This window comes from Nomascus leucogenys, chromosome 5 (assembly GCF_006542625.1).
Source record: "Nomascus leucogenys isolate Asia chromosome 5, Asia_NLE_v1, whole genome shotgun sequence".
Taxonomy (NCBI): domain Eukaryota; kingdom Metazoa; phylum Chordata; class Mammalia; order Primates; family Hylobatidae; genus Nomascus; species Nomascus leucogenys.
The window spans coordinates 118584584-118609846 of NC_044385.1; the positions used below are offsets into that span (position 1 = coordinate 118584584).

Consider the following 25263-nt stretch of genomic DNA (forward strand, 5'->3'; position numbering starts at 1 on the left):
GCACTTTGGGAGGCCGAGGCGGGCGGATCACGAGGTCAGGAGATCGAGACCATCCTGGCTAACACGGTGAAACCCCGTCTCTACTAAAAATATAAAAAATTAGCCGGGCATGGTGGCGGGTGCCTGTAGTCCCAGCTACTCCGGAGGCTGAGGCAGGAGAATGGCACGAACCAGGGAGGTGGAGGTTGCAGTGAGCCGAGATCGCACCACTGCACTCCAGCCTGGGTGAGAGGGTGAGAGAGCGAGATTCCGTCTCAAAAAAAAAAAAAAAAAAAGGATAATTTAAAAATTTCCCCATAACATATAGAAACATTTTCAGTGGGTTTAAAATTATTAGTCTTGGTGAAGTTTATGAGTATGTGGAGAAGATAGTGAACGTTAAGGTGGGCAAACTAAATTTATTAAACTGATCTTTTTATATATTCTCAAGTTTATTAGTTTCTGAAATCCTAATTGAGTGGCAATTACTGGTAAGACCTTTTTTTAGGGCCCAGAGTAATCAATTCTCACAACAAAAACAAATTCCCCTGTCTTATTTTCTCGGTTTTCTGAGTCAATGATCTTTCAATTAAAGTGTAGCAAAATCACAATTGTAAGCACAGCCAGGTCCTGCTTTGATTGCTTTTAGGAAAGTTACATAAAGAAGCCAATTATTAATTAACAAGACATAAATTATAATGTGGCTCATATTTTCATTAAATGTATATTATATAGATTAATTGGATTGAAGTGGTACCCTTTCAAGAAATAATGGTCAAACCTACATTTTTAAGTATGCTTGAGATTAAAAATGTTAAAGCCAGGATCTCTGTATTTGTTTGCCCTTCTTGAGGCCTTTTACTATGCTACCTTTTATTTCTTGTCCAATTTAATTTTTAAATAATTTTAAACATGAAAGGAATCTGAATTCAATGAAGCTCTAGAGTGGAGGCTCATGAGGGCAGAGACAGCCTGTAGTTTCACAATTTTATAACAAGTTCTAGCACAATGATTCTGGGAATGAATGGCTGAATGAACAGTCTATTTAGAGAAGTCAGAATGGCAACAAATTGTGGAGTTGAAATCACAGACTGAGGAAGACTGCCAGTCCTGCCATAACATTGCAGAACCCGAGGCAAGTGTACAAATGGGAGTCCACAGAAGGTATCGCCTGTAGACAGACAATCAGAGCTCCTGTCCTATTCACTACACCAAACTGCAGAGTCCTCTGGGTTTCCAAATGTCTTTTTCAAAATTTTCTAAGTCTTCCTCCAGTCTCTCAGATGACCAGGACTGGCGTGCCCCTTTAGGTATGGTGTCCCAAACCTAGACCTGGACATGCATAGGCATTGCACCCATTTCTCCCATTTGGGGTGCTCTCCAAGCTTACAATCACTCTCTCTTGTTTATCCATGCATACACATATTTATGTATACACACGCTTTCTCTCTCTTTGTCTCTCTATCTCTCTTTTTGATGTGGGTTTTCCAGAGGCTTCAAATTGCTCAAGGACTCGCTCTTGTATGGTCATTCTGGGGTTCTGACTGTGCTGTTCATGGTTTACTGGAGAGTCACTCCCTTTTGTCTCTTGCTGGAAGCACCAACAGCTTCAGTCTGTGTCTGAGTCTGTGCAATTCAGGGGCCTGGGAACAGCTGACATTGCAGAGGTCATACGGAGGCCTGGTGGTCTTTTGTGATATCTCCCAATTTTAAATTATGACACTGCTTTAAATTATTTCAAGGCCAACAAAACACATATGTGTGTCAGATCAGTCCCTGGGACTGCCATTTCATATTATAGAACCTTGAATATTAAAAGGGCTACTTGAATTTCCCTATATCTTCTCAAGGCATGTTCCCTAAATATCTTGATAGGGCCCTGGACAGTAAGACTCCCCTAGAAGCCAGAGGTTGGCATGGAAGAAAACTACCTTTAGTGACTCAGATTGATTTAGGTTTTTTGAATGATAAAGGCAACTGTGGGACACATGTCTCCCTGGAGCAGAAAAATACAAGACAAACACAATTGTAATGTCTAGTAGGGAAGCTTACCATATTTTTTTCCTACTTAGCTCACCAGAGGGTCTTGACAGTCCCTGATAGGCTAAACTTTGAGTGGCTCAAAGCCTGAGACCAGGGTTTGTTAACTACTGGGGCACAGTGCACTCAATAATTGCTTGTAGGAATTATTTTATAGGAAAATATTGTAAGTGTGCATATATATATATTCTTTTTTTTTTTTTTTTGAGATAGAGTTTCACTCTGTTGCCCAGGCTGGAGTGCAGTGACACAATCTCGGCTCATGCAACCTCCGCCTCTTGGGTTCAAGCAATTCTCTGCCTCAGCCTCTCGAGTAGCTGGCTAATGTTTTTGTATTTTTGGTAGACACGGGGTTTCACTATCTTGGCCAGGCTGATCTTGAAATCCTGACTTCATGATCCACCTGCCTTGGCCTCCCAAAGTGCTGGGATTACAGGCACCCACCACCACGCCTGGCTAATTTTTTTGAAATCTTAGTTGAGATGGGGTTTCACCATCTTGGCCAGGATGATCTTGAACTCCTGACCTCATGATCCACCCGCCTCAGCCTCCAAAGTGCTGGGATTACAGGCATGAGCCACTGCGCCTGGCCATGTGCTTATACTTTTATAAATATAAGCTGTTGTTTCCTTCAAAATCATTGTCCACATACTGCTTTTGTAGCATATATGTACATTTAAAAAATCTCAGAAATTTACTATTATTTTTTGTCTTCTAGCATGTTTTTGTTGTCCTGACAACTGCTATCCACTTAGTCAGTGTATGGGTTGTCAGCTGAGATAACAAAGAAATCAATTCTCATCTTTTAAATTTCTAAGAATTCTCTTAAACTTAATGCAGAGATGGCAGTCTTAGCAGCCATGGCTTTTGATTTGTAAGAGCTAGAAGCATTCAGAAAGAGGAAAGTTTATTTTGAGCTCCAAAAGGTCTAAGATCTGAAGGAAGCAAGATCTGTTGTATAGGCCATAAGCAATAGATTAGAGAGAATGCAAAATACATGCAGCAAGAGTCATTTCCTTTTCCCATCCTAGCTAAAAATGCTGGGAGAAGTGGGAGAGAGAATATTGAAGGAAGCAAGTAGATGATAGAGTTTCCCCTGTGTCCTGTCCATGGGCTGAACCATAATGGGATTAGGGCTTCTACTGGGTAAAGATGTGTATTCTGACTTTCCCATCTGGAGACATTCCTAGTCTGTAGCCTCTCTGATATACTTTGTATTACAATGACATGGGAGCTTTGAAACAGAAGGAATGCAAGGGCAAAGTGAGGGACATGCAGAGAGGTGCAGGAGGCAATCCAGCCTTCCCACGCAATCAACAAAAGGGCAGAGGTAAGTTGAGATGGAGAGAAAAACAAAAAACAAACAAAAAATACCACTACTGGATGTTCACACACACTGTCGTGTGTGCAGGAAGTCTAGGTCAACAGAGGGGTAGTGCAACCTAGGATACAGTGTAGACTAGACAGCCAGGGACTGGACAAAAATCCACTTCTCAGAGAATGGCCAGTCTAGAACATAGCAATGGCCAAGAATTAGATGATTGATGTGTTTTCACCAATGTCTGGCTGTCTCATCATATCCTCATGGGAAAAAAGAACCCTCTCTGGGAAGGGAGGTATGTCTGAAAAAATTCTTATGTGACTAAATCTACCTGGAATTGGCAAGATAAAATTTTCTCTTACTGAGTAGAAGAGAGATCTGAAATAGAACTCAAATTCCGTTACAGGAAAATAAAGGAGGTTCCATTTCTTATACCTGAGTTTGTGGCCTGTGAAAATGCATGACCATTATACAAATATAAAGTTTTCCATCTGAGCTGCTACCAATTGTAATACATAATAGTTTTGCATGATGGTTAAGTAATCCTTTAAGTAAATTTGAAGAACATGTTTTGCCCGCAAAAATGGAAAAAAAAAAATCTAGAAATCTTCTTGCCAAAGTCCAAAAACTTCTAATGAATATTTCAATTCAATGTTGCGAGGCCCTATATTTTTGTTGAATGGTGAAGTGTGATTCATTAAGCTCTCATTCATTATGAAAATAGACTAGCAAATTATATCCTTTGTAAGTAAAATCATTATGAACATAATTTACAAAATACATTAAGTCCTTTCATGATCTTTCCAAAGGAAAAGCCAAATAGTTTTAAACACTTTGCAAGGGCATTATCATTTAAAAATCTTAGATCTTACTTCTCGTTAGTTATTTTTTGAAATATTTCTTGGGCAAATATCTAAATTTGGTTGTAATTTGCACAGTATAAACTATTTTTTATGTGTGCCCCAGAGAATCACGATCACTATGTTTTTGAGTGTAAGGTAAAAATGAAATTCTAGTTTCTTAAATACTGTATTCAAATGTTCTTTTCTTTTCCTCTCAAATTTGTGTAAGCCTATCTTGCCCCTTAGAGACTGTAACATGATCCTTCATCTCTTCAATTTTTGTATTAAATCATTATTTTTGAACTTGCAAAAGCAACATATAAGCCAGGCAGCATGTTACAAGTTTAAAATAAGTTGGTTTAACCCTCTGTGGGGTTTTAAAATCAGTTATCTACTTAAATTAAGGTAGAAGTCAGAGCAGATTTAGTGTCCTTCTATGCTATGCAGACTTACAATACTGTTCATTACCATGAACATGCCGGTACATGTTTGTTTCCCAGGAAAAATAGAGCCCTATTCATTATTCATAGAGGTCCTCCTGTACAGTAAAGACATTCATTCTCTAATGGCTCTATGACTAGGGTGTTGTGAAGCCCAAAGATGTTTTTTTTGGAAGACAGTTTACCAATTAAAAGCAAACAGCACTGGATTGCTTAGTAATGTCCTCAACATTGATTGGCTGTGATTGCAAATGAACATCAGGAGAAATCCAAAGGCACATCGCCTCCTGTTTCTATGCTTGCTGCTTCAGACACCTCCCTGGAAAGAGATCATTAGTAGATGGAACTTCCAACTGGCTAGCTCAGACTTTTTTTTTTTTTTTTTTGCTTCAAGTAACTTAAAAAATATACACCAGATTTGCTCTCTCACAAACATTTAATTATTTCCCCCTGAAATGTGATAAGATGTGCAAAGTTAATATAGAAGCAAGTTTTAAAAATGATTGCCTGGAAGTGAGTTCAGGCTGTGAAGGCAAATAGACCATATTCTTCAAGTAAAAAACAATGATGTGTTATATGAAGCTAAATACAATAGAATTCTCTGTGGCTGATAAAGAACATAGGATGTCAGCCTTACATGTTTGATGTAAATTGAGCAAAATTAAGCTTAGATTTTGACTTATCAGTAAACAATAGAGATCAAGATCAGTGCTATTTTCCTATCCATAGGTCTAAAAATTATTAATAGTTGGTATTTATTATGCAGGCTATAAACCCAGAATGTGACACAGTTGGGCTTAATGTAGTCACACAATGGTTAGGAAACTTTTCTCAGTGTGGAAGATGGAGGTATGTTTGTGATTTTAAGGAATCTAAACTAAAACAAAATCACTTATGCATAAAAATCTTAATTGAAAATGTTGGCATTGACAAAGGATATGCTACAGTTTGGGCCATATGGCAGAGTTTTTCCCTGACTTAGTAGAAAGCAGATTTTATTGCTTAGTTCTTGTACTTATTCATACTGATGACTAAGTTGAAGAAACAAATTTTCTTTGTCTTTCTGAAGTCCACGTATATTCACTCCAATCAAGAAGGGGAATGGTTGGAGTTTGAGAAGCTACATAAAAAAGAATGGAATATTTTCTTGTAACTGGCCTAATAGATGACATTCATTATAAAAGAATGAGACATTTTTAGGAATCAGCCTGGTTATTGGTATGTTACTGGACTGATGTTGTTAACCTGATTCCATTAAGATTTTTGAGTTTTTCTTTGTAGAATGGTATATTAATACCAACCTAGCTGTTTTCTTCTACCCTGTCTTTCTTTTTTTTTTTTTTTTTTCTTTTTTAGACAGAGTCTCACTCTGTCACCCAGGCTAGAGTGCAGTGGTACAATCTCAGCTCACTGCAACCTCTGCCTACTGAGTTCAAGCAATTCTCCTGCCTTAGCCTCCCGAGTAGCTGGGACTACAAACTCATACCACCACGCCCAGCTGATTTTTGTATTTTTAGTAGAAATGGGGTTTCACCATGTTGGCCAGGCTGGTTTTGAACTCCTGATCTCATGATCCACCCACCTTGGCCTCCCAAAGTGTTGGGATTACAGGCATGAGCCACCGTGCCAGGCCCTCTCCTGCCCTTTCTTATGACCAAACAATAGTCATTTTTATGGCTTCTGACTGGGATGTATGTGACTATAGCCAATGAATAGAGAAAAGCTAACTGAAATGATACTGCCTTCCGGTGTAACAAGAAAACAAATAAATTTTATTGACTTCCATATACCACTAGATTAAGCAGATAATCCATTCAAAATTTTCACTCTAATTTTTTTTGCTAGTATCTATGGTAATTTACAATAATATTGAATGAATTTAATTATTGTATTTTGAAGTTATTAGAAAACTTCCCAAATTAAAAGCTTTGCGTATGCTATTTAATTTTAGAATATTCAGATTGGTTTCAGTTATTAAAAGTGATGTCATATCAATATATGATCATAGATAGCAAGGTTTAGTCATATTAGTATCTTAAAATTTCTTCAGGTTTTTTTATTCTAATCAGTCAAGTCAATTTTGTAATTTGTTTATCTAATTAATTTTTTGTTTTCATCCTCTTATGTTAGTTTATATTAAAATGTTTAAAAAACTTAATCAAAAAATTACACCTTACTGCTCCTTTCAAGCAGGTGCCTTCTAAGCTGATATTGCATAGAAAACAGTTACAAGAGCAGAGGCCTGCAGGTAGTAGGAAATAACAGCAACATTTTATGGGTTGATTATCAGTGTTTTCCAAAAACTAAGTCTGTCATACTGCTTATTTAATTGTCAAAATAATTAATGATAGATAATTAACTCAGGGCCTTTAAATCTGTGAAACCATTTTAATAAAGAGTAAATGTTCCATTGATGAAAGTTAGCATCATGTGAAGAGCTATTCCCTACAGAATAAGCCTGTGTTGTTATCCACTTGCCTTACGGAATGCCATTGTTTATGATGCCAGATGATCTGAAAACTATGCAAAGCTTCATTCATCCTTCACAAAAGCCAAACAACCAGAATAGTGACTGGCAAGAAGCATGGGTTTAATAATCCAGGTATGTCAAATTTACTGCTTAGCTACAGAATCATCCCTCATAACATTAATATCTGAATTTATAACAAGTAAGACAAAGTTAGACGATCTTTTATTAACTACAAAAATGCAAGTTTATTCATTTGTGATATGTTTTTCACCTTTGTCACTCTTACATTTACATATCTGATTTGGAAACACTTCAAAAATGCGTGAGCTTCAAATAATGGCATTGTCAAATGCATCTATTAATACTGTGAGCCTTCAAATCAAAATGAAACTCTTCCTGCTATGCAATAAACTTTCCTAATGATGTTATGAAATGATGCTTAGCCAGTAGTACATTTGTCAAGATTGTTCCAAGGCATAGTCTTAACAGCAATTTTTGAAAGTAAATATTTGGTTACTCAATATTTAAATATACTTAATACCTAAGATGCAGTTCTAGGCATGAAAATCACTTAGAATCAATAAAGAGTAGACTCCTGGGTCATTAATATATATGAAAATTTAAAAGTGGTATTTTATTTAATTTTGTTTTTCGAAACGGGGTCTCACTGTCACCCAGGCTGGAATGCAGTGCACTATCACCACTCACTTCAGCCTTGACCTCCCAGGCTCCAGTGATCCTCCCACCTCAGCTTCCCAAGTAGCTAGGATTACAGGTGCACCCCACCACACCCAGCTAATTTTTGTATATTTTGTAGAGATAGGATTTCGCTATGTTGCCCAGGCTGGTCTCAAACTCCTGGCCTCAAGTACTGGGATTATAGGTGTGAGCCACTGCACCTGGCCTGAAAATAGTATTTTAAATCATTGTGATGCCTTAATGTATTTTCTATTCTGTGTCCTTGACTATTGATAGTTATATTTTAGGTAACGAAGAGTAGATCTTAAGATTATATGGAATATTTTTATTGTCTAAGTTTCTGACATATATGAAGACTAAACATAATTAAATAATTAGAGTCCTTTCAATTCCCTTGGATAAACCCTGTCATAACTTTTAGGAGAAAATCTGATTAAGTAGATCACATGATTCCCTTCTTTGAAGCCAAACAGTTCTGGCTTCAGAGTCTTAGAAGAATATTGCAAGACAAGAAGAATCTGCTGCCCCATGGTGTTTGGTTTTCCCCCAAGAGATCATTAGTAACCCACTTTGTTCTCAGCTGCCCTAAAGATATAATTTTAATTGGTTTATATTAGCACTAGGTATATGTTTAAGGCTCAATAAATGTTAAATGAACTATTAGGATTTCATTGGATATAAACCATAAGATGGAAATGAAAGATTTTCACCATTTCTGGTCATTATTCACCCAAGTTTACCTTTTCTTTCTCTGTAACTCAGCAACCTTCCCATTATCCAGGCACCTGGCGAGCTACTGTTGTTAAATTTCTGACAGCTTTTTCATTACAGGCCCTGTTTTTCAAGAGGCAGGTTAACTAAGCGATTTTGATTTGTGCCAAGCTGAGATGTGGAATAGACACTTGAAGTCCATTCTCCCGTTTTCCTAAGATTTTATTTGAAGTTATTTGTCCTACTTTGATCTAAAAAATACTAAGAAAAAACTAAAATTCACCCATGATTTTCATTCATGATTTTTATAACTGAGCAAAAGGATGATAAATTCTGTTGTAGCTCTGCCTTTTATATATATATATAAACCCAAGGCTTTTAAAAAATTAACACAAGACATTTCATACTTCACAGTTATTATTTTATTCAGAAACATATTAACAGCCAGTTGTTTTACTTACATGAGATAGGGTAAGACCTTTCACTTTGTAAAACATGAACCAAATGCTATAATTTGTATTTATGTTAAACGTGTGACATATTCATGTCAAAACAATATTTTTTGTCTCATAACCAAGGACTCATCTTTACTGTAGAAAACATGAAAAATGCAGATAAGAGAAAAAAAAATTTTAAATCAACCAACCCAGTAAGATCATATTGGATTTCATTCTCTTTTTATGTCCACTCTTTCTTCTCTGAAGTTTTAGAAACTTCTGGAAAGCATTCCCGACTATCTGCCCCTTCCACATACAGTTACCACACTCTAATCAGTTTTACCTGATATTTCCATATTCTTTCCACCTACTTCACACACGATTCCATGTGGTTTAGCATCCACTCAGTTTACTATACTGTTTCTCTCAAAATTTCCAGTAAGCTTCCTTATCATTGTCCAAGTACCATTATCTCCATCTCTTTCTTGTCCACTGCAATTTCCTTTATGTTTGAAAATCTCCTCACCTGGGTTCCATGATGCTACCTTATGTTTTTGTTCTCTTCTTGTCTTTGCAACTATTCACTGTCTCTTGCCTTTAAATTTTCTTATTATTCATTGAGTTTGGTGTATAGGTTAAGTCGCTTTTACTTGTAAACAGTATAATAACCAACTAACAATGGCATAAACAACAGGATATTTATTGATTATTTAACAAGAAATCCAGAGGTTGGAAGTCCTAAGGCTGGTTTGGTGACTCAAATAGGAACTCAAGGTTCTTTGCATCCCTCCATTGTCATTGTCTGTCTTCTAGCAATGTCTTGTCTCTTACGCAGAAGATGGCTGTGTAGCTCTAAGAAGGCAGGAGGCTGAGGCAAAAATGACCCTTCTGCTCCTTTAATCGGGAAAACACTTTTTTTTTTTTTCCAGAAATCTCCATAAATCACATTGGCTAGAAATGGGTCTTACACCCACCCCTATACCAGGGAAAAGTGCTAATTGTGATTCATCCCTTGGTGGTGAGCACAAATGCCCCCTGACATAATCAGTCTTACAGAAGCAAAAAAGAAAGGGCGATGGCTGTGGGATATGTGACTGACAGGGGCTGCACGACTTGTCTGTCACCTATGGCAGCTCCTCAAGTCTGCATCTTTTTTTCTGTACAACTCAAAGTCTCTGAGGTTCCATACATGTGATGCCCAAAAAGGGTTGTAGTGAAAACCAGCTGGGATGTGAAAGTACTGTATAAACAGGAGTTGTATTGTCTTTTATTAAACATGCCATATTTTCCTAATGAGATGCAATCTTTTTTTTTGTTGTTGTTGTTGTTGTTTGTTTTGTTTTGCTTTTTGGGACAGAGTCTCACTCTTTCTCCCAGGCTGGAGTGCAGTGGTGTAATCTCGGCTCACTGCTACCTCCACCTCCAGGGTTCAAAGGATTCTCCTGCTTTAGCCTCCCAAGTAGCTGGGACTGCAGGCACGTACCATCACACCAGCGAATTTTTTGTATTTTTAGTAGAGAAGGGGTTTCGCCATGTTGGCTAGCCTGGCCTCTAACTCCTAAGCTCAGGCAAGCCACCCTCCTTAGCGTCCCAAAGTGGTAGGATTACAGGCGTGAGCCACCACACCCAGCAGAGACACAATCTTAAAATAAATATTTAGTAATTCTTCTTGTGTATTGAACCAAGCACCAACTCATGCCAATCCTTTCCTCAGAATCTATCTACATCTTTCCATTTTCCATCGCCCTATTCTAGGTATCCATTTACCTCATGCTATTTGTTTGCTTTTTTTTTTTCTTTTGAGACGCTCTGTCGCCCAGGCTGGAGTGCAGTGGCGTGATCTCGGCTCACTGCAAGCTCCGCCTTCCGGGTTCACGCCATTCTCCTGCCTCAGCTCCCTGAGTAGCTGGGACTACAGGCGCCCGCCACCACGCCCGGCTAATTTTTTGTATTTTTAGTAGAGACGGGGTTTCACCGTGTTAGCCAGGATAGTCTCGATCTCCCGACCTCGTGATCCGCCCGCCTCAGCCTCCCAAAGTGCTGGGATTATAGGCGTGAGCCGCCGCGCCCGGCATTTTTTTTTTTTTTTTTTTTTTTTTTTTTGAGACGGAGTTTCTTGTTTCCCAGTCTGGAGTGCAATGGCACGGTCTCGGCTCACTGCAAGCTCCGCCTCCCAGGTTCAAGTGATTCTCCTGCCTTAGCCTCCCGAGGAGCTGAGATTACAGGTATGTGCCAGCACGCCCAGCTAGTTTTGTATCTTCAGTAGAGACGGGGTTTCTCCATGTTGGTCAAGCTCGTCTCAAACTCCCGACCTCAGGTGATCTGCCTGCCTCCGCCTTCCAAAGTGCTGGGATTGTAGGCATCAGCTACCATGCCCGGCCTTGTTTGCTTCCTCTTGTATGACATTTATCCATGTTCTTTTTTCCTACTACACATAATATAAATACTACAGCTAGGATTCCAGCCATTAGCTGACCTTTTTGTCTAAACCAGATGCCTGCTCCTCCATATGACCTCTCTCCTGTCTGGTCAGGCCTCTTCCAGGAACTTCCATAACATTCCATTCTCATTCCAATACCTTGTCTAGGCTCCTGCTGTGGCTCTCAGTGTTAACTGGAATGTTTGACTTTCTCTCTTACACCACTGCAAACAGTGTGACATTACCCAACAAATGGACCAGGCAGGGTTAAGGTCACCAGTAAAGCAAGTTATCTAATTCTTTGGTCTGACTTGAGTTCACAAACCTACCCTAAACTATTTGACTCTCCTGATGGAATTAATCTATTTATGTTTAGTCATTCTTTTCATGCAGTATCTTTGCCACAAATCCTAAGATCATTTTATAAGTATAGGGACTGTGTACAATAGTCTATATAGTGCTATATAGTTGCATTGAGTGCTCATTCAATACTTAACAATTAGCTGATCTTCAAATAATTTAAAACCACATATACTATGCTTTTACCCATTCTTCCTATACCTCCATTTAAAATAATGAATTATCTGCTATACTGAGTCGGGGTAAATTACAATGAGTCCCAGGATAAGGTGATAGGACAGGAAGTGTGTGTTTTTACCCCCTTCCTCTGGAGCGCATAATGCTTGACTATGATACAAAGATAAGTTTGAAGGAAGTCATGTTGTCAAATATCACAGAAGTAATAACTTGACTGCAATTCCTGGGCCTATCAACCTCACCATTTGTCCACAAACATACCAGAATATATTTTATCTTGATTTCCGACTTGAGGGAAAATAAGTTCAGTGATTTAAGATCTGCCAGTTAGCATAAATATTGTGAAAGCAAAAAATTATGCTGAAATTTTAAGAGAAAAAAAGTTAAGTGTGTTGCGTTTTCAGAAAGATTTAGCTATGGAGTTTTTTTTTTGTTGTTTTGTTTTGTTTTGACCTATGGGTTTGAAGAAGACAAAGTGGCTCTGTAAATAAGTCGACTTTATTTTTAAAGCGTTTGGAAAGGTTAAATGAGGTTGAATCTTGAGAGTCTTTTTGGTGGTTAGGAGAGGGGGAATTTATTAAAGAGAGGAAGATAATGTAGCTAATGAATTGTGATGATAATGACAAATTGAATGATTTAAACTTCATGAGTCATTCTGGTCATTCATATCATCATCAGGAAAACATCTTCATGTGTAGCTTCACAGGTGAGCTCCACAAAACTGGGCATTACCTTGTTGTAGTTTCTGAATAATGTGCTGACCTATGATACACATAGCCACGTAAGTGAGTAAACACTATTATTATTATTATTATCATTTTGTCTTGGTTTTCATTAAACTATCTTAGTAGTTTCAGGAGCTCTGGGTTTCAACACACACTTCTGCCAGCTGACTTCAGTGCGTCCATTAGCATAACAAAGTCAATTAGGCAAACCTGAATTTTCACTTTTATCCTGTTCACAGAACATCAGTGTAAATGGAGACAGGAAGAAGAAATTGGATTGATTCTCCACTTGAGAATTATGTTAACTTGGAAGAAAATGTTAAGTCTACTGTGTGAGGGCATCTAGTGAGAGGGAAGATATTACCTCCCTTCCCCCATTATGTCCCTTTATGCACCTCTGACCCTTGTGCTCCCCTTTCCTTGTTGCTTCTGTGGTCTGGTTGTTAGCTTTCCCGATCCTCCACACATTGGAAACCTAAGCTTAATGATTTCTGATCGAAGGCTATGGAATATTTGAAATAAAAAAAGGGGAAATTGTTGAATCTAGAACCAAACCTTTAAAAATAAAGAACTACCAGTCTGTAATGTGTGCCTTTAGAAAAAAACAAAGTCAAACAGAAATTAGACAACTAGTTAGAGCCGTGATTGTGCTCTGCCACCCATGAACTCCCGTGTATGACTACTTCCACTCTGGCTTTGTGTTTCAATAGGTCAGGGACACATATTAAGAGCAACAATTGGAACTGCGTTCTCCTTTACCTCCATAAAAATACAGCTTAATAACATGTTTTTAATAACTTAAAATTACCTTGTTTTTCTAGATTGTTTATTGATGTTCTTTCAGATCGGTATAAAGGATGTGAAGTGAATAAGAAAATAGGTACGTTTCTTTTTCTTATTTTCCCCTTTCTACCGACTAGGAAGAGATCCAGTCCAGGTTTTGCCTTTGACTCGGCCTGTGAATTTCGGCTGTGCAATGTGTAGCACGTTTCTTCCCCCCCCCCCCCCCTCCTTTCTCCTTCCCTCTTGCCTCCAGTGTCTGTCTCCAGGATTTCTCTCTTCCTATTTCAGGAGGACTCTCACAGGCTCCCATAGCCTGTGTTAAGCTGAGGTTTCCCCTAGATCTCGTATATCCCGAACACATACCTCCACGCACACACATCCCCAAGAACCTCGCGCTCACACCAACAGACACGCGCGCACACACACTCGCTCTCGCTTGTCCATCTCCCTCCCGGGAGAGCCGGCGCGCGTTCCCACCATCGCCGCACAGTCCGGCGAGCCAAGCCCGCAGCGCTCCAGGATTCTGCGGCTCGGAACTCGGATTGCAGCTCTGAACCCCCATGGTGGTTTTTTAAACACTTCTTTTCCTTCTGTTCCTCGTTTTGATTGCACCGTTTCCATCTGGGGGCTAGAGGAGCAAGGCAAGAGCCTTCCCAGCCAGCCCTTGTTGGCTTGCCATCCTCCATCTGGCTTATAAAAGTTTGCTAAGCGCAGTCCAGAGGGCTGCGCTGCTCGTCCCCTCGGCTGGTGGAAGGGGGTGACGCTGGGCAGCGGCGAGGAGCGCGCCGCTGCCTCTGGCGGGCTTTCGGCTTGAGGGGCAAGGTGAAGAGCGCACCGGCCGTGGGGTTTACCGAGCTGGATTTGTATGTTGCACCATGCCTTCTTGGATCGGGGCTGTGATTCTTCCCCTCTTGGGGCTGCTGCTGTCTCTACCGGCCGGGGCGGATGTGAAGGCTCGGAGCTGCGGAGAGGTCCGCCAGGCGTACGGTGCCAAGGGATTCAGCCTGGCGGACATCCCCTACCAGGAGATCGCAGGTAAGCGCGGGCGCGCTGCAGGGGCAGGCTGCAGCCCTCGGCTGCCGCATGTCCCCCTGGCCGCCCGGCGCCCCCTTCCTTCCCCCTGTTGCTGAGTTGGTGTTCACTTTCTGCCACAGCTCTACGGGACTCCGCGTCTCCGTGCTGGGCGGCGGATGCTCCTGCGGCTTCTTCGGCGGGGGGAAGGTGTGCGTCTCCGCCGCCTCATTGTGTGCACACGGGGGAGCACCCTGGCTCCCGCCTCCCGCTGCTCTCGCGCCCTTCTACCCCGTAGTTGATGGCTCAGGCCCGCTGGCCAGGGAGCCCGGGTCACTCCGGGGCGGCTGCAAGGCGCAGACGGAGAGCCGAGCAGGGCGCTCACTCCGCGCTCTGGTTCGGGCAAACTTGGAAGAACTGCGACCGCAGTTTGCCCAGCGCCACAGTCTGAGTGGCGCCTTCTCCACTCCCGCCCTTGCGCCGGCAGGGGCGGTGGAGAGACGCGGAGGGCTCCCCCAGCCCCTCTCTCCCCTATCCGTGTCCTCCGGGGGGCAGAGCGCCCGGCGCTCGGGCCGGGGGCGGGCAAGGCTGGGAGGGACCCTCGCCGGGGACCTGGCCTCCGGACGCCGGCATTTCAAGGCTGGTTTGGGGACTTCACAGGCTGCCTGTTTCAGATGTGGGCGGACTTTCCCGTTACGGTTCCTCAGTGCTTCCCCAGTTGCTGTTGGTCACTCAGGGCTCGGGGACACCCCGCCACCCGGTCCGGAGCCGGCCTCGTCTGCCAGCGAGCAGCCAACTTCAGCGGGTGGCTCAGCTGGGGATTCGGGTCCGGGTTCGGGGGCCCCGTGTCCCCCGCATGCCCGGCCACTGGCATTGCTCCACCAAGAGCTTGAGAGCGCCCACCCTTTCTCTCGGCGCCAGTGTGTGTAGCACTTGGTCTCCGACAACTTGCGCGGCAGTCTGGGTGCTTGTTTTCCGGCTCTTAGCTCCAACCGAATCCGAGCTTCTCTGGGGCTCTGTGAATGAAACGTGTCGGGCAGAGAGAATCCTTTGGCTGCTAAACAACAGAACTGAGAGAGGCCGAGGGAGGCCAAGGAGATGCTGCGAGGGCGCGGGCTGCTCAAACCGGGTAGCTGAAGTCCTTAGTGACCTCAGATCGTCAAGTCAAAACGCTGAATTTCCATCAGCCTCTCTCTGCTTTTTGCCAAATAACTGGTGGATGGATGAAAAGCATTTTGCAGATATCTTAGAACATCACAGTTTCGATACGTTGAGGAATTACTATTTTCTTATGATTTTCAAGCTGTAGAAGTGAGGGTTTTTACTTACACTGAAATGAACACATTTAAATAAATTTGAGCATTGCCAAAGGGGGAAAAAAAAGAGGTGCAAATTACCACGCTCATTATATAGAAGGAGCTTTTTCAGTTCAGAGCCAGACATTCCCTTTGCTGAGTCTAAGGAAGAATCTGTGGTGAATTATAAGACTACTTTTCTATCCTTGTTACTTCTTCCTTCTTTTCCAGAACTCCTTAATTTGTTAATCAATGAATAGAGAGGGACCGTCCCCCACAGCTCCTTAAGTTTCTTAACTCACCTTCTCCTTTGTCTACTGTTATTTCATTCTTTTTAATTAATTGATAAGGATCAGCTTCGCTTTTTTTCCCCTCCCCAAATCGCAGGGAATTCAGCTTTTTAAAAGGTTTGTAGTATGGATCACTTCTTCTAGGAACTTTTTCTCCTTTAATCTGGGCTTTTTCAAACGGTATCTTTTAAGCACACAGATATTTCCCAACATGATTTCAGATAAGATATCTCAAAGAAGAAAATAGCTATTTTTAAATTGCTTCGGTATTCTTTAGCGGATAATGGGACTCTCAGGAGACTAGAGTTCATCCTCAGCATCAGGCACATCTCTTTAATATCAAAGTGAAGATTTTCAGTGTAAAACAATTTCTGTAGTCACCATGAATGTTTGTTGAGAACATTCCCAGGGGTTCATGTAAATTCTTCGGTGGATATTTAACTAAAGAGGTTTTTGTTTTTGTTTTTGGTCTCCTCCCCACCTTTTTACAATTACAGTGTTTGCTTATTAGCGATGAATTTCTAAAATGTGTGCACTTTTTTTTTTTTTTAAACTCACCTGCTTTCCATGAGTAAGGGCATACTGTTAACTTTGCTTTAAGCCTTGTGTCCTTTGATGCTGGTAGACATAATCAAGATGCAGGTCACCACAGGGTCAGAGGCACATTTAATAGGAAAATAATGAATTGAAAGACAATTGTGTTTTTTAAGGATATACTTGTTTTTTCAAAATCAACTTTACTTAATGCTACCTATTACTGTTTTAATAATCACTTAGGAAATATACCCTGTTGTTACATGAACACACTCTGTCTCTCCTCCCTAGTTCTTGATACTGTTTACATTTAATTATCTAGTGTAAGTGGTCATCTTTTCTTAAACTCTTTTTTATCCTTTGCCTTGATTGGGCATCTAATGGTTTGCTTGAGGAATTTCATGTGTCTTCAATCTGCCAGGGCACATAAATTTAAAAGAATTGCTGTTCAAACTTCAGATTCATGACAGCTGTTTCTAATTGAAAGCTATTTGCAGGTAGCTTGCTTAGTGAAATAACTTCAGAAGTAATAAGGACGTTATGTTTCATCATGACATTATCAAAGTTTTACTCAGAACTCACAATTGTGAAATAGTGTTGCCCTTTTCTATTCTAGGGTAGAATAGAAACCCAACAGATGAGGAAGTATCATAGGTAATATATAAAGTTATACTTTCAGAGGATGCTTGGGAAGGAGGAGGCCTTCAAGGGGCAGTTTGCACCATCAGTCTTCACTCAGCGCTGATTTTAAACCATCTCAAGGAGATCAGATAGACTCTATTTATCCTTGTTGGAAAAACTTCCAAAGGAGTAGACTCTTGATCCCCTTTCAGCAATCCATTCTAATGTAGCAATTCTTATGGTATAGAAATGTTTCCAGATATCTAGCCAAAAGCCTTCACAATGTGCTTGCTTATTTTTTCCTGTTCTATCTTCTGGGAAGATATTGAGCAGTGAATCATCAGGTTCTTTGTTAGGACAGTTATTCTGATCAAAGGTCAGTGTGAAACATTCTAGTCTTTCCTCATTCATCAGAATTATGACCTAATTTTCCAATCCTCCTCATGTTGGTGGCTCTAAACTTCTAAAGGAACTCTACCACTGAAAATAGCACCTGCTTAAAACTCTGGGAAATTCAGAGAATGTTGTTTCAGGCTTACTCTGCCACTGTTTTATGCCTTGAGTCTTGCTAGGATCATTAATTATAACACTTTGTAGTTAACAGTGACTTATTGGCCTACATGATCATGTTTTCATTACTTATGTAATGTGACATTATTTAACAATCTCTTATGTAGAATTTATTATGTGCCTATCACCTACTTAAAAATTATTACCTTTATAATATCACCTTACTGAATTCTTCCAGTAACTTAGTAGATACTACACATTAACCCCATTTTATAGATAAAAAGGCTGTGTGACAGGAACTTTAATTAACTTACCTAAGGGTGACTCAACTAGTAAGTAATGAGGCTGCAGTTCAAACCCAGGCACTCTGACTCCAGGGTCTATATACCTCACTTGGCTCACTGCTTTACAGTATTTAACATTCACCATTTATTTTGAATGAATGCATGCAAAATGTATTCTTTCCTCATTTCATATATATATATATGTTTCTATTTTGTTCCAACGTCTCTAATTCTCAATATCACTTTGACTTTGGATTTTGTATTCTCAGGAATTGGCCATGCTACCACCATTAAATGGTTCATGCATTTATGCATTTTTCTGTACATTTTCTGGCAAGATATAGTTATATAAAACACAGAAACTAAAGTACGTGTCTTGGTTTCTTTCAGTATACTAGGCCTATTGAAATATTGGGTTAGTCCAACAAAGCTCATGATGGAAAGTTATTCATGGGGCTAGAGGGAGTAAGAACATTTATCTCCACAGATTAGAAAAAAAAATGTAACTAGCTCTGTTTTCAATATTTATTTTGCAACTTTTTCTGTCCCACGTATTTTGAGAGTTGTGTTACAGCTGGATATTAAGCACCAAACTCTTCATCTATTTGATATTAATTTATCAAGTATTTATCTAAAAATCTATACTTTAAAAAGATTATTTGCTTGTTTCAAAATACATAATGTTTCCTTTTCACTGACCTTTGCCCAATGGGCGTTTCCTTTCTCTGGAAACCTGTCTTTCTGTCTGCTCCCCCAGCAAACCAACTAATTTAATACATTTACGATTTACACAACTTTTTTTTTTCCAGTTTCCATGGAGATATCACATTAACTTAAATGGAAAACAGTGTTTGGTAACGCTTACTCTTTAAAGCCACAGTAAATATCATAGTTTGAGATAAATTGTTTAATTTCTGTTTATCTGCCTGGTTCAAAGATTTATTTCTTTGCCCCCTGTTTAGTTAGCTGATTTCTTTAAAAGTTTTTGGAAGGACAGTATAAATTACAAATGAGTGAGGTGAACTTCAATTTTTTTTTTTAATGTTTCTACAAGTCACTAGATTTCTAAAAGAATCACATTAATTCCAGGTATCAAAGCAATCTAAAAGTTGGGCTATTAGAAGTGCCACTTGTTAAACTCTTGATTTGGGAATTAATTTTAGAGTGATTGTGAGTTATCTTAGCTGATTTAATTAGAGGATAATATGTCATCATTGGGAACAAGAGTTCATTTGAGTTGACTGATATACTTTTTTACATAAAATATCTTTCAACTGCATTGTACCTTAATAATAGCTTGTGAGTAGAAATATAGGCCACTGTCAAAATTGATTTAAAATGTACAGCATTATGTTCTTTAAGTATTATGGCATAAAGATTGTGCCATAAATTATGTAAGAAAGTGACTAGTGTTCTTTTAAAATTATGGATGAAATTTATGAACACTTACTAAACACAAAATTATTGAGTAGTTTTAACCTAAAATGATCTAACTTCAATCACTAGTTTTATATAGAAATATGAGTTTAGGGTAAACAGTATAATAAAATAATTGCTTTAAAAATGATTTTAATCTTTTGGTCTTATATTGAAACCCACAAAAATAACAATATAAGAACAACCTTTACCCCAACTTAATTCACATCTTTCAAATTACTTCTAGAAAGGCCAGTAAGGTGATTTAGATTTATCTTGCCAATATAAACAGCGATTTAATATTCTTTTAAACTTGGTGCTTGTATTTCTTTACAGACTAAATTCTGCTATGTTAAATTCTTGAGCTGGTACATAACTTAACTTTAAATATTTTCGTAGATTTCTCCAGTATTATTCAGTTTTCAATGATATATATAGTACAGTTTGAAAGTACTATTGACTCCCTGGGATCATATATTTGTAACAAAGGGTTTCATAGTAGTGAGACTTGGGTAAATGTTTTAAAATTCTAATAATCCTGGATGAAAATATCTAAGAATTTTTAATAACCTTGGATGAAAAATATGTTTTAAATGAATGTGCCAGTTAGTAACCAAAAAAAAAAAAATCAAAATTTGGTTTCACACTTTCACATTATTCAGGTTATTGGGTATTTTAATAACCCATTCTCTCTTTCTTCTAGGCAATTTTTCTTCATGCAATGAGTATTTATTGTATACCTACTATGGGTAAGTCATTGTACCAGGTTCTGAGGGTAGAGCCCCAGGGAATTTGAATCCCAGCAGGGAAGCAGAAATTAAGGACACCATTCATAATTAATTGCCACAGAGATAAATGCATAGCACTAAGGATGCCTGGCACTGTGAAAGCATTTTATAGGAGCATTTGATCAAATCAGAGGCAGAATAATGGGATCTGAAGCATGGGTGCCCTTCAGTAAGGAAGCAGGGGTGTGGAAGGGGCACAAATTTCCTGTGTGGTGAGAATACCCTGCAAACGTGCGGAGGGTTCCAGTCCCTGGGGAGAGTGGTCAGTGAGTGGGGAGAGGGGTGTGGGAGAGACTGGAGAAGGGGGCCCAAAGGTCAGGTTAATGACTTAAATTGATAGAAAGAATCCAAAGGTAACCCCTGCATCTTGGCCCTAAGTTGTTCCCTTTTTCACAGCAGACCTGAACCTTTAGCTAAAAAGCTCAGTAGTGCTAAAGTCAAGTTTTTACACATCCAGTTGTTTCAAATATAGCACAAAGAAGCAGGTTTTTAACCATTTAGAGCATATTTGCCTTGTGCACTCTATAAAACTGTACCTATCTGCTAGCCATATGTAAGACAACCCTGGGGTGATCAAAGACTCCTAGCTGCTGCAGCCCTTAGCAGCTCTCTGGCCCTGAGGCTGTCTACCATGTTGCTGATGACATTGCCTGGGTCATAATGCCCTTCTTCCCTGGGAGTTCCTTGACCTTCTGCCCTTTTGGGTGGTGGCCCGTTTGTTAGCCCTGCAAGGTCTCATGCTGTGAGGGACTTTCCTTCACATGCAACCTGAGTGTCTTCCAAATTAAGCTCACTGTGTGCTACTGCCACCTGGGGGTCAGTTGTCCTCCCCCACCCCCATCAGCCCTCACATCCTTCAAACTCACTACAGTGACTTTGGCCTTTAGCCTGAGTCCCTTAAGAAGCTGTTGAATAAGTGTTTTAATCAGGATTGGATATAGTTTTGAAATACTACATTGGTTGCTCTATAGAGAAAGGATTGAGTGGAAAAAAACAGATACAGGAAAAGGAGAGAGGCTAGCTAGGACTAGAGTGGTGATCATGGAAATAGGAAGGATTCAAGAAATACTTAGTAGGTGAAATGGATCAAACTTACTTATTTAGCATCTACTATGTGACTGAAAATGAATAAGGACTGGGTTGTGTGTTTGTGTATGTGTGTGTGTGTATGAGAGACAGAAAGTGCGAGAGAGAGAAAGGGAAGGAAGAGAGAGAGAGAATTAAGAGAGAAGTAAATGTCCCAGAAATGTTAATTGAATTACCATGGTAATAAAAATACTTTAGCATAGTTTTTGTGTGCTTCATAATGGAGAAAAAACTCAATATCATTAAACCAGCAGAAGACTATTAACAGTATCAGTGTCACTGAAAGAGATTTCTCAAATAGGATCAGATGAATTGCTAACTCTCAAAAGTGCAGAAATATCAAAATACATGTAATCAGCCACATTCACTATGAAATTTAAGTCACAGTACTTTCTGCTCTGTCAGTGAAAAAAAAACTTCAAATTTTTTACCCTAATGGAGAATTAATCAAATTGTACCATCATTTCTATCAGTAATGATATTTGGTACTTAAGCTACTGACAAAGCATTGTTTTAATCTAAGTACCAAATATCATTACTGATTATAATAACGACAATGAGAGGTTGAAGCTGAAAGGAGGGGGCAAAATTTAATTGGAGCCTTGAGGGACGGGTAGCATTTGACAAAGGGCCATGAAAGAAGGAGGCAGTTAGGGAGTAATTAAATATGTGAGCAAAATAGGGTGTGCGGAGGAGAGCACAGAAAGGAATCTGATATTGAACAGATAGGGTGGGATTGGATTTTTGGAGGGCCTTGAAAATTCGAGGCTTCATATGACCGAAAGTAGGTCATCATCTCAGGTTCTTGGCAGAGAGGTGACATGATGAAAGTATTGTTTTGGATTAGGCAAGCAGTATCACAGGATGGATTAGAGAAAAGTTCATTAAAGGCCCCAGGGGGAGGGAAGAAGGACAGCTAGGAGACACTTAAATTTTAGAGGCTTAGGCAGGAGATTGCCATGGTCTCAGAGGAGGATGAGAGGAGTGAAGAAGGGGTGAATAAGGCCATGAGAGAAAGAAGAAACGATTAAAAGGGAAAATTTTTAAAAATTAAAAACTTCACTCTGTTACTTAGAAATTCCAATAAAAGAGTTTAGAGGATGAGCTGTTGAAACTCTCAACTCAAGTAGTCTGTGTCAGTTAAGATACTTTGGGCAGCAGGTCACAGAAATTCCTGACTCAACTGGCTTACACAGTCAGGGAAAGCCATTATTTTGCATAACAAGAAGTCCCAGTGCAGAGCTCTTGCAAGAGTGAGAAAGCTGTAAGCTTGCAGTATCAACAGGGTGCCAGGTTCTCTCTGTCTTTTGGCTCTCAGATCCTTGTTCCACCAGATCACCTCCAAATAAACACAAGATGATGGCTACAGTACCAGGAGCTAAGGCCTCTTGACAATGCCTAGATGCACAGAAAGAAATGATTTCTTCCCACATGTCTCTTCCTTGATGAGGCAGACCACTCTCAACAGTCCCCCAGCAGAGATGCCCATCCTTCTCATTTCAGAATTGCCTCCTATGCGTATACCTAGAAGGGAAGGCAAAAGGATATGGTCTTTCAGCTGGACCTTCAGATGGGAGCTGATGATCATAGCATCTTCATGCTTGATATTACTGAGTTCATTTATCAAATCCAGTAGTCTTTTGGAGGAGTCTTTAGGGTTTTATTAGGTACAGGAACATATCATTGGCAAGCACACATAGTTTGACTTCCTTTTTTCTAATTGGAATGCCTTTTATTTCTTTATTTTGCGTAATTGCTCTGGCTAAGACTTCCAGTGTATGTTCAATAGAAGTAGTGAAAGTGGGCATCCTTGTCTTGTTCCACTTCTTAAGGGAAATGTTCTTATGGGGGGATGCTTTCAACTTTTCCCCCTTCAGTATGATGTTCACTGTAGGTGTGTCATATATGGCTTTTATTATTTTGAAGTATGTTCCTTCTATGCCTAGTTTCTTGAGGGTTTTTATCATGAAGTGATGCTGAATTTTATTAAATGCTTTTTCTTCATCTACTGAAATGACCATATAGCTTTTGTTATTCTGTTTATGTGGTGAATTACATTTGTTGACTTGCATATGTTGAACCATCCTTGCATCCCTGAAATGAAGCTTAGTTGATCCTGGAAAATTATCCTTTTGTTGTTCTATAGTATTGGGTTTGCTGTGTTTTGTTGAGGATTTTTGCATCTATGTTCATCAGAGATCTAGGTCCACAGTTTTATTTTTTTGTCGTGTCTTTCCTGACTATGGTAACAGGATGATACTGGCTTCATAGGATGAGTTGGGGAGGATTTCCTCCTTCTCAATCTTTTGAAATAGTTTTAGTAGGATTGGTATCACTTCTTTTAATGTCTGGTCACATTCAGCATGAATCTAGCTGGTCCTGGGCTTCATTTTGTTGGAAAATTTTTTTAATTACTGATTTGATCTCACTGCTTGTTATTTGTCTGTTTAGGATTTCTGTTTCTTCCTGATTCAAGCTTGGGGGTTTTATATTTCCAGAAATTTATTCATTTCCTCTAGATTTTCTATTTTGTGTGCTTAGAGATGTTCATAGAACATCAGATCTGTGAAAATGGAAACATTACGACTGATACCACAGAAATACAAAAGATCATCTCAGATCATTTTTTGTATTTCTGTGGTATCAGTTGTAATGTCTCCATTTTTATTTCTGATCGAGCTTATTTGAATCTTCTCTATTGTTTTCCTGGTTAATCTAGCTAGTGATTTCTCAATTTTATCTTTTCAAAGAACTAACTTTTCATTTCATTGATCTTTGTATTGTTTTTTTCAGTTTCAGTTTTGTTTAGTTCTGCTCTGATCTTTGTTATTTCTTTTCTGCTACCTTTGGGTTTGGTTTGTCTTGTTTTTCTAGCTCCTTGAGGTGTGACATTGGTTGTTAATTTGCGATCTTTTTGTCTTTTTTGATGTAGACATTTAGTGCTATAAGCTTTCCTCTTAGTACTGCTTTTACAGTATCCCAGAGATTTTGATAACTTGTGTCACTGTCATCATTCATTTTGAAAAAATTCTTAATTTTAATGTTGATTTTGTCAGTGACCTAAAAATCATTCAGGAGCAGATAATTTAATTTCCACATATTTGTATAGTTTTGGGAGTACCTCTTGGAATTGATTTTTAGGTTTATTTTGCTGTAGTCTGAGAAGATGCCTGATATGATTTTGATTTTTAAAAATTTATTGGAACTTGTTTTGTGGCCTATTGTATGGTCTGTCTTGGAAACTATTCCATGTGCTTATGACAAGAACGTATATTCTCTAGTTTGGTGTAGAATGTTCTGTAATCCTCTGTTAGGTCCATTTGTCCTAGAATCCAGTTTATGGCAAGTGTTTCTTTGTTGACTTTCTGCCTCTGTGATCTAGCTAGTGTTGTGTTGAAGTCCCCCACTATGATTGTATTGCTGTGTTTCTCTTATATTAAATCTAGTAGTATTTGTTTTACAAATCTGGAAGCTCTGGTGTTAGGTGTATGTTTATTTAAGGTTGTTATCTCTTCTTGTTGAGTTGACCAACTATCATTATATAATGACCTTCTATGTCTTTTTATTATTGATTTATTTATTTACTTTTGTTGATTTAAAGTCTGATTTATCTGATATAAGAATGACCAGTGCTGCTCATTTTTGGACTCCATTTGTGTGGAATATTTTGTTCTACCCCTTTACCTTGAGTCTATAAGAATCTTTACAAGTTAAGTGGGTCTCTTGAAGGCAACACATACTTAGATTGTGCTTTTTAAATTAATTCCACTAATCTATCTTTTAAGTCGGGCATTTAGATCATTTATATTCCAAGTTAATAGTAATATGTTAAATGACTCTTCCAGTCATCATGTTGATTGCTACCTAGTTGTTTTGTATTCTCCATCATGTTACTATTTTATAAGCAGCAAGTTTTATACTTTTGAATGTTTTTTATACTGGTGCATATAGAACTTTCATTCTGATGTTTAGAATTCCTTTGAGCATTTCTTACAGGTCCAGTCTAGTGGTGACAGATTCTTTCC

The 25263-nt window shown here is 39.2% G+C and overlaps 1 protein-coding gene across 1 annotated transcript in view; it reads left to right on the forward strand.

Moving 5' to 3' along the window:
• The first annotated feature begins 14153 nt into the window (after positions 1-14153).
• GPC6 (glypican 6) overlaps positions 14154-25263 on the forward strand; it is a 1175399-nt gene continuing 1164289 nt past the window's right edge. Inside the window, exon 1 of the mRNA XM_030813553.1 lies at positions 14154-14438. Within this exon, the coding sequence (XP_030669413.1) occupies positions 14279-14438 (160 nt within the window). The 5' untranslated portion in view covers positions 14154-14278. The remainder of the gene's footprint in view (positions 14439-25263) is intronic.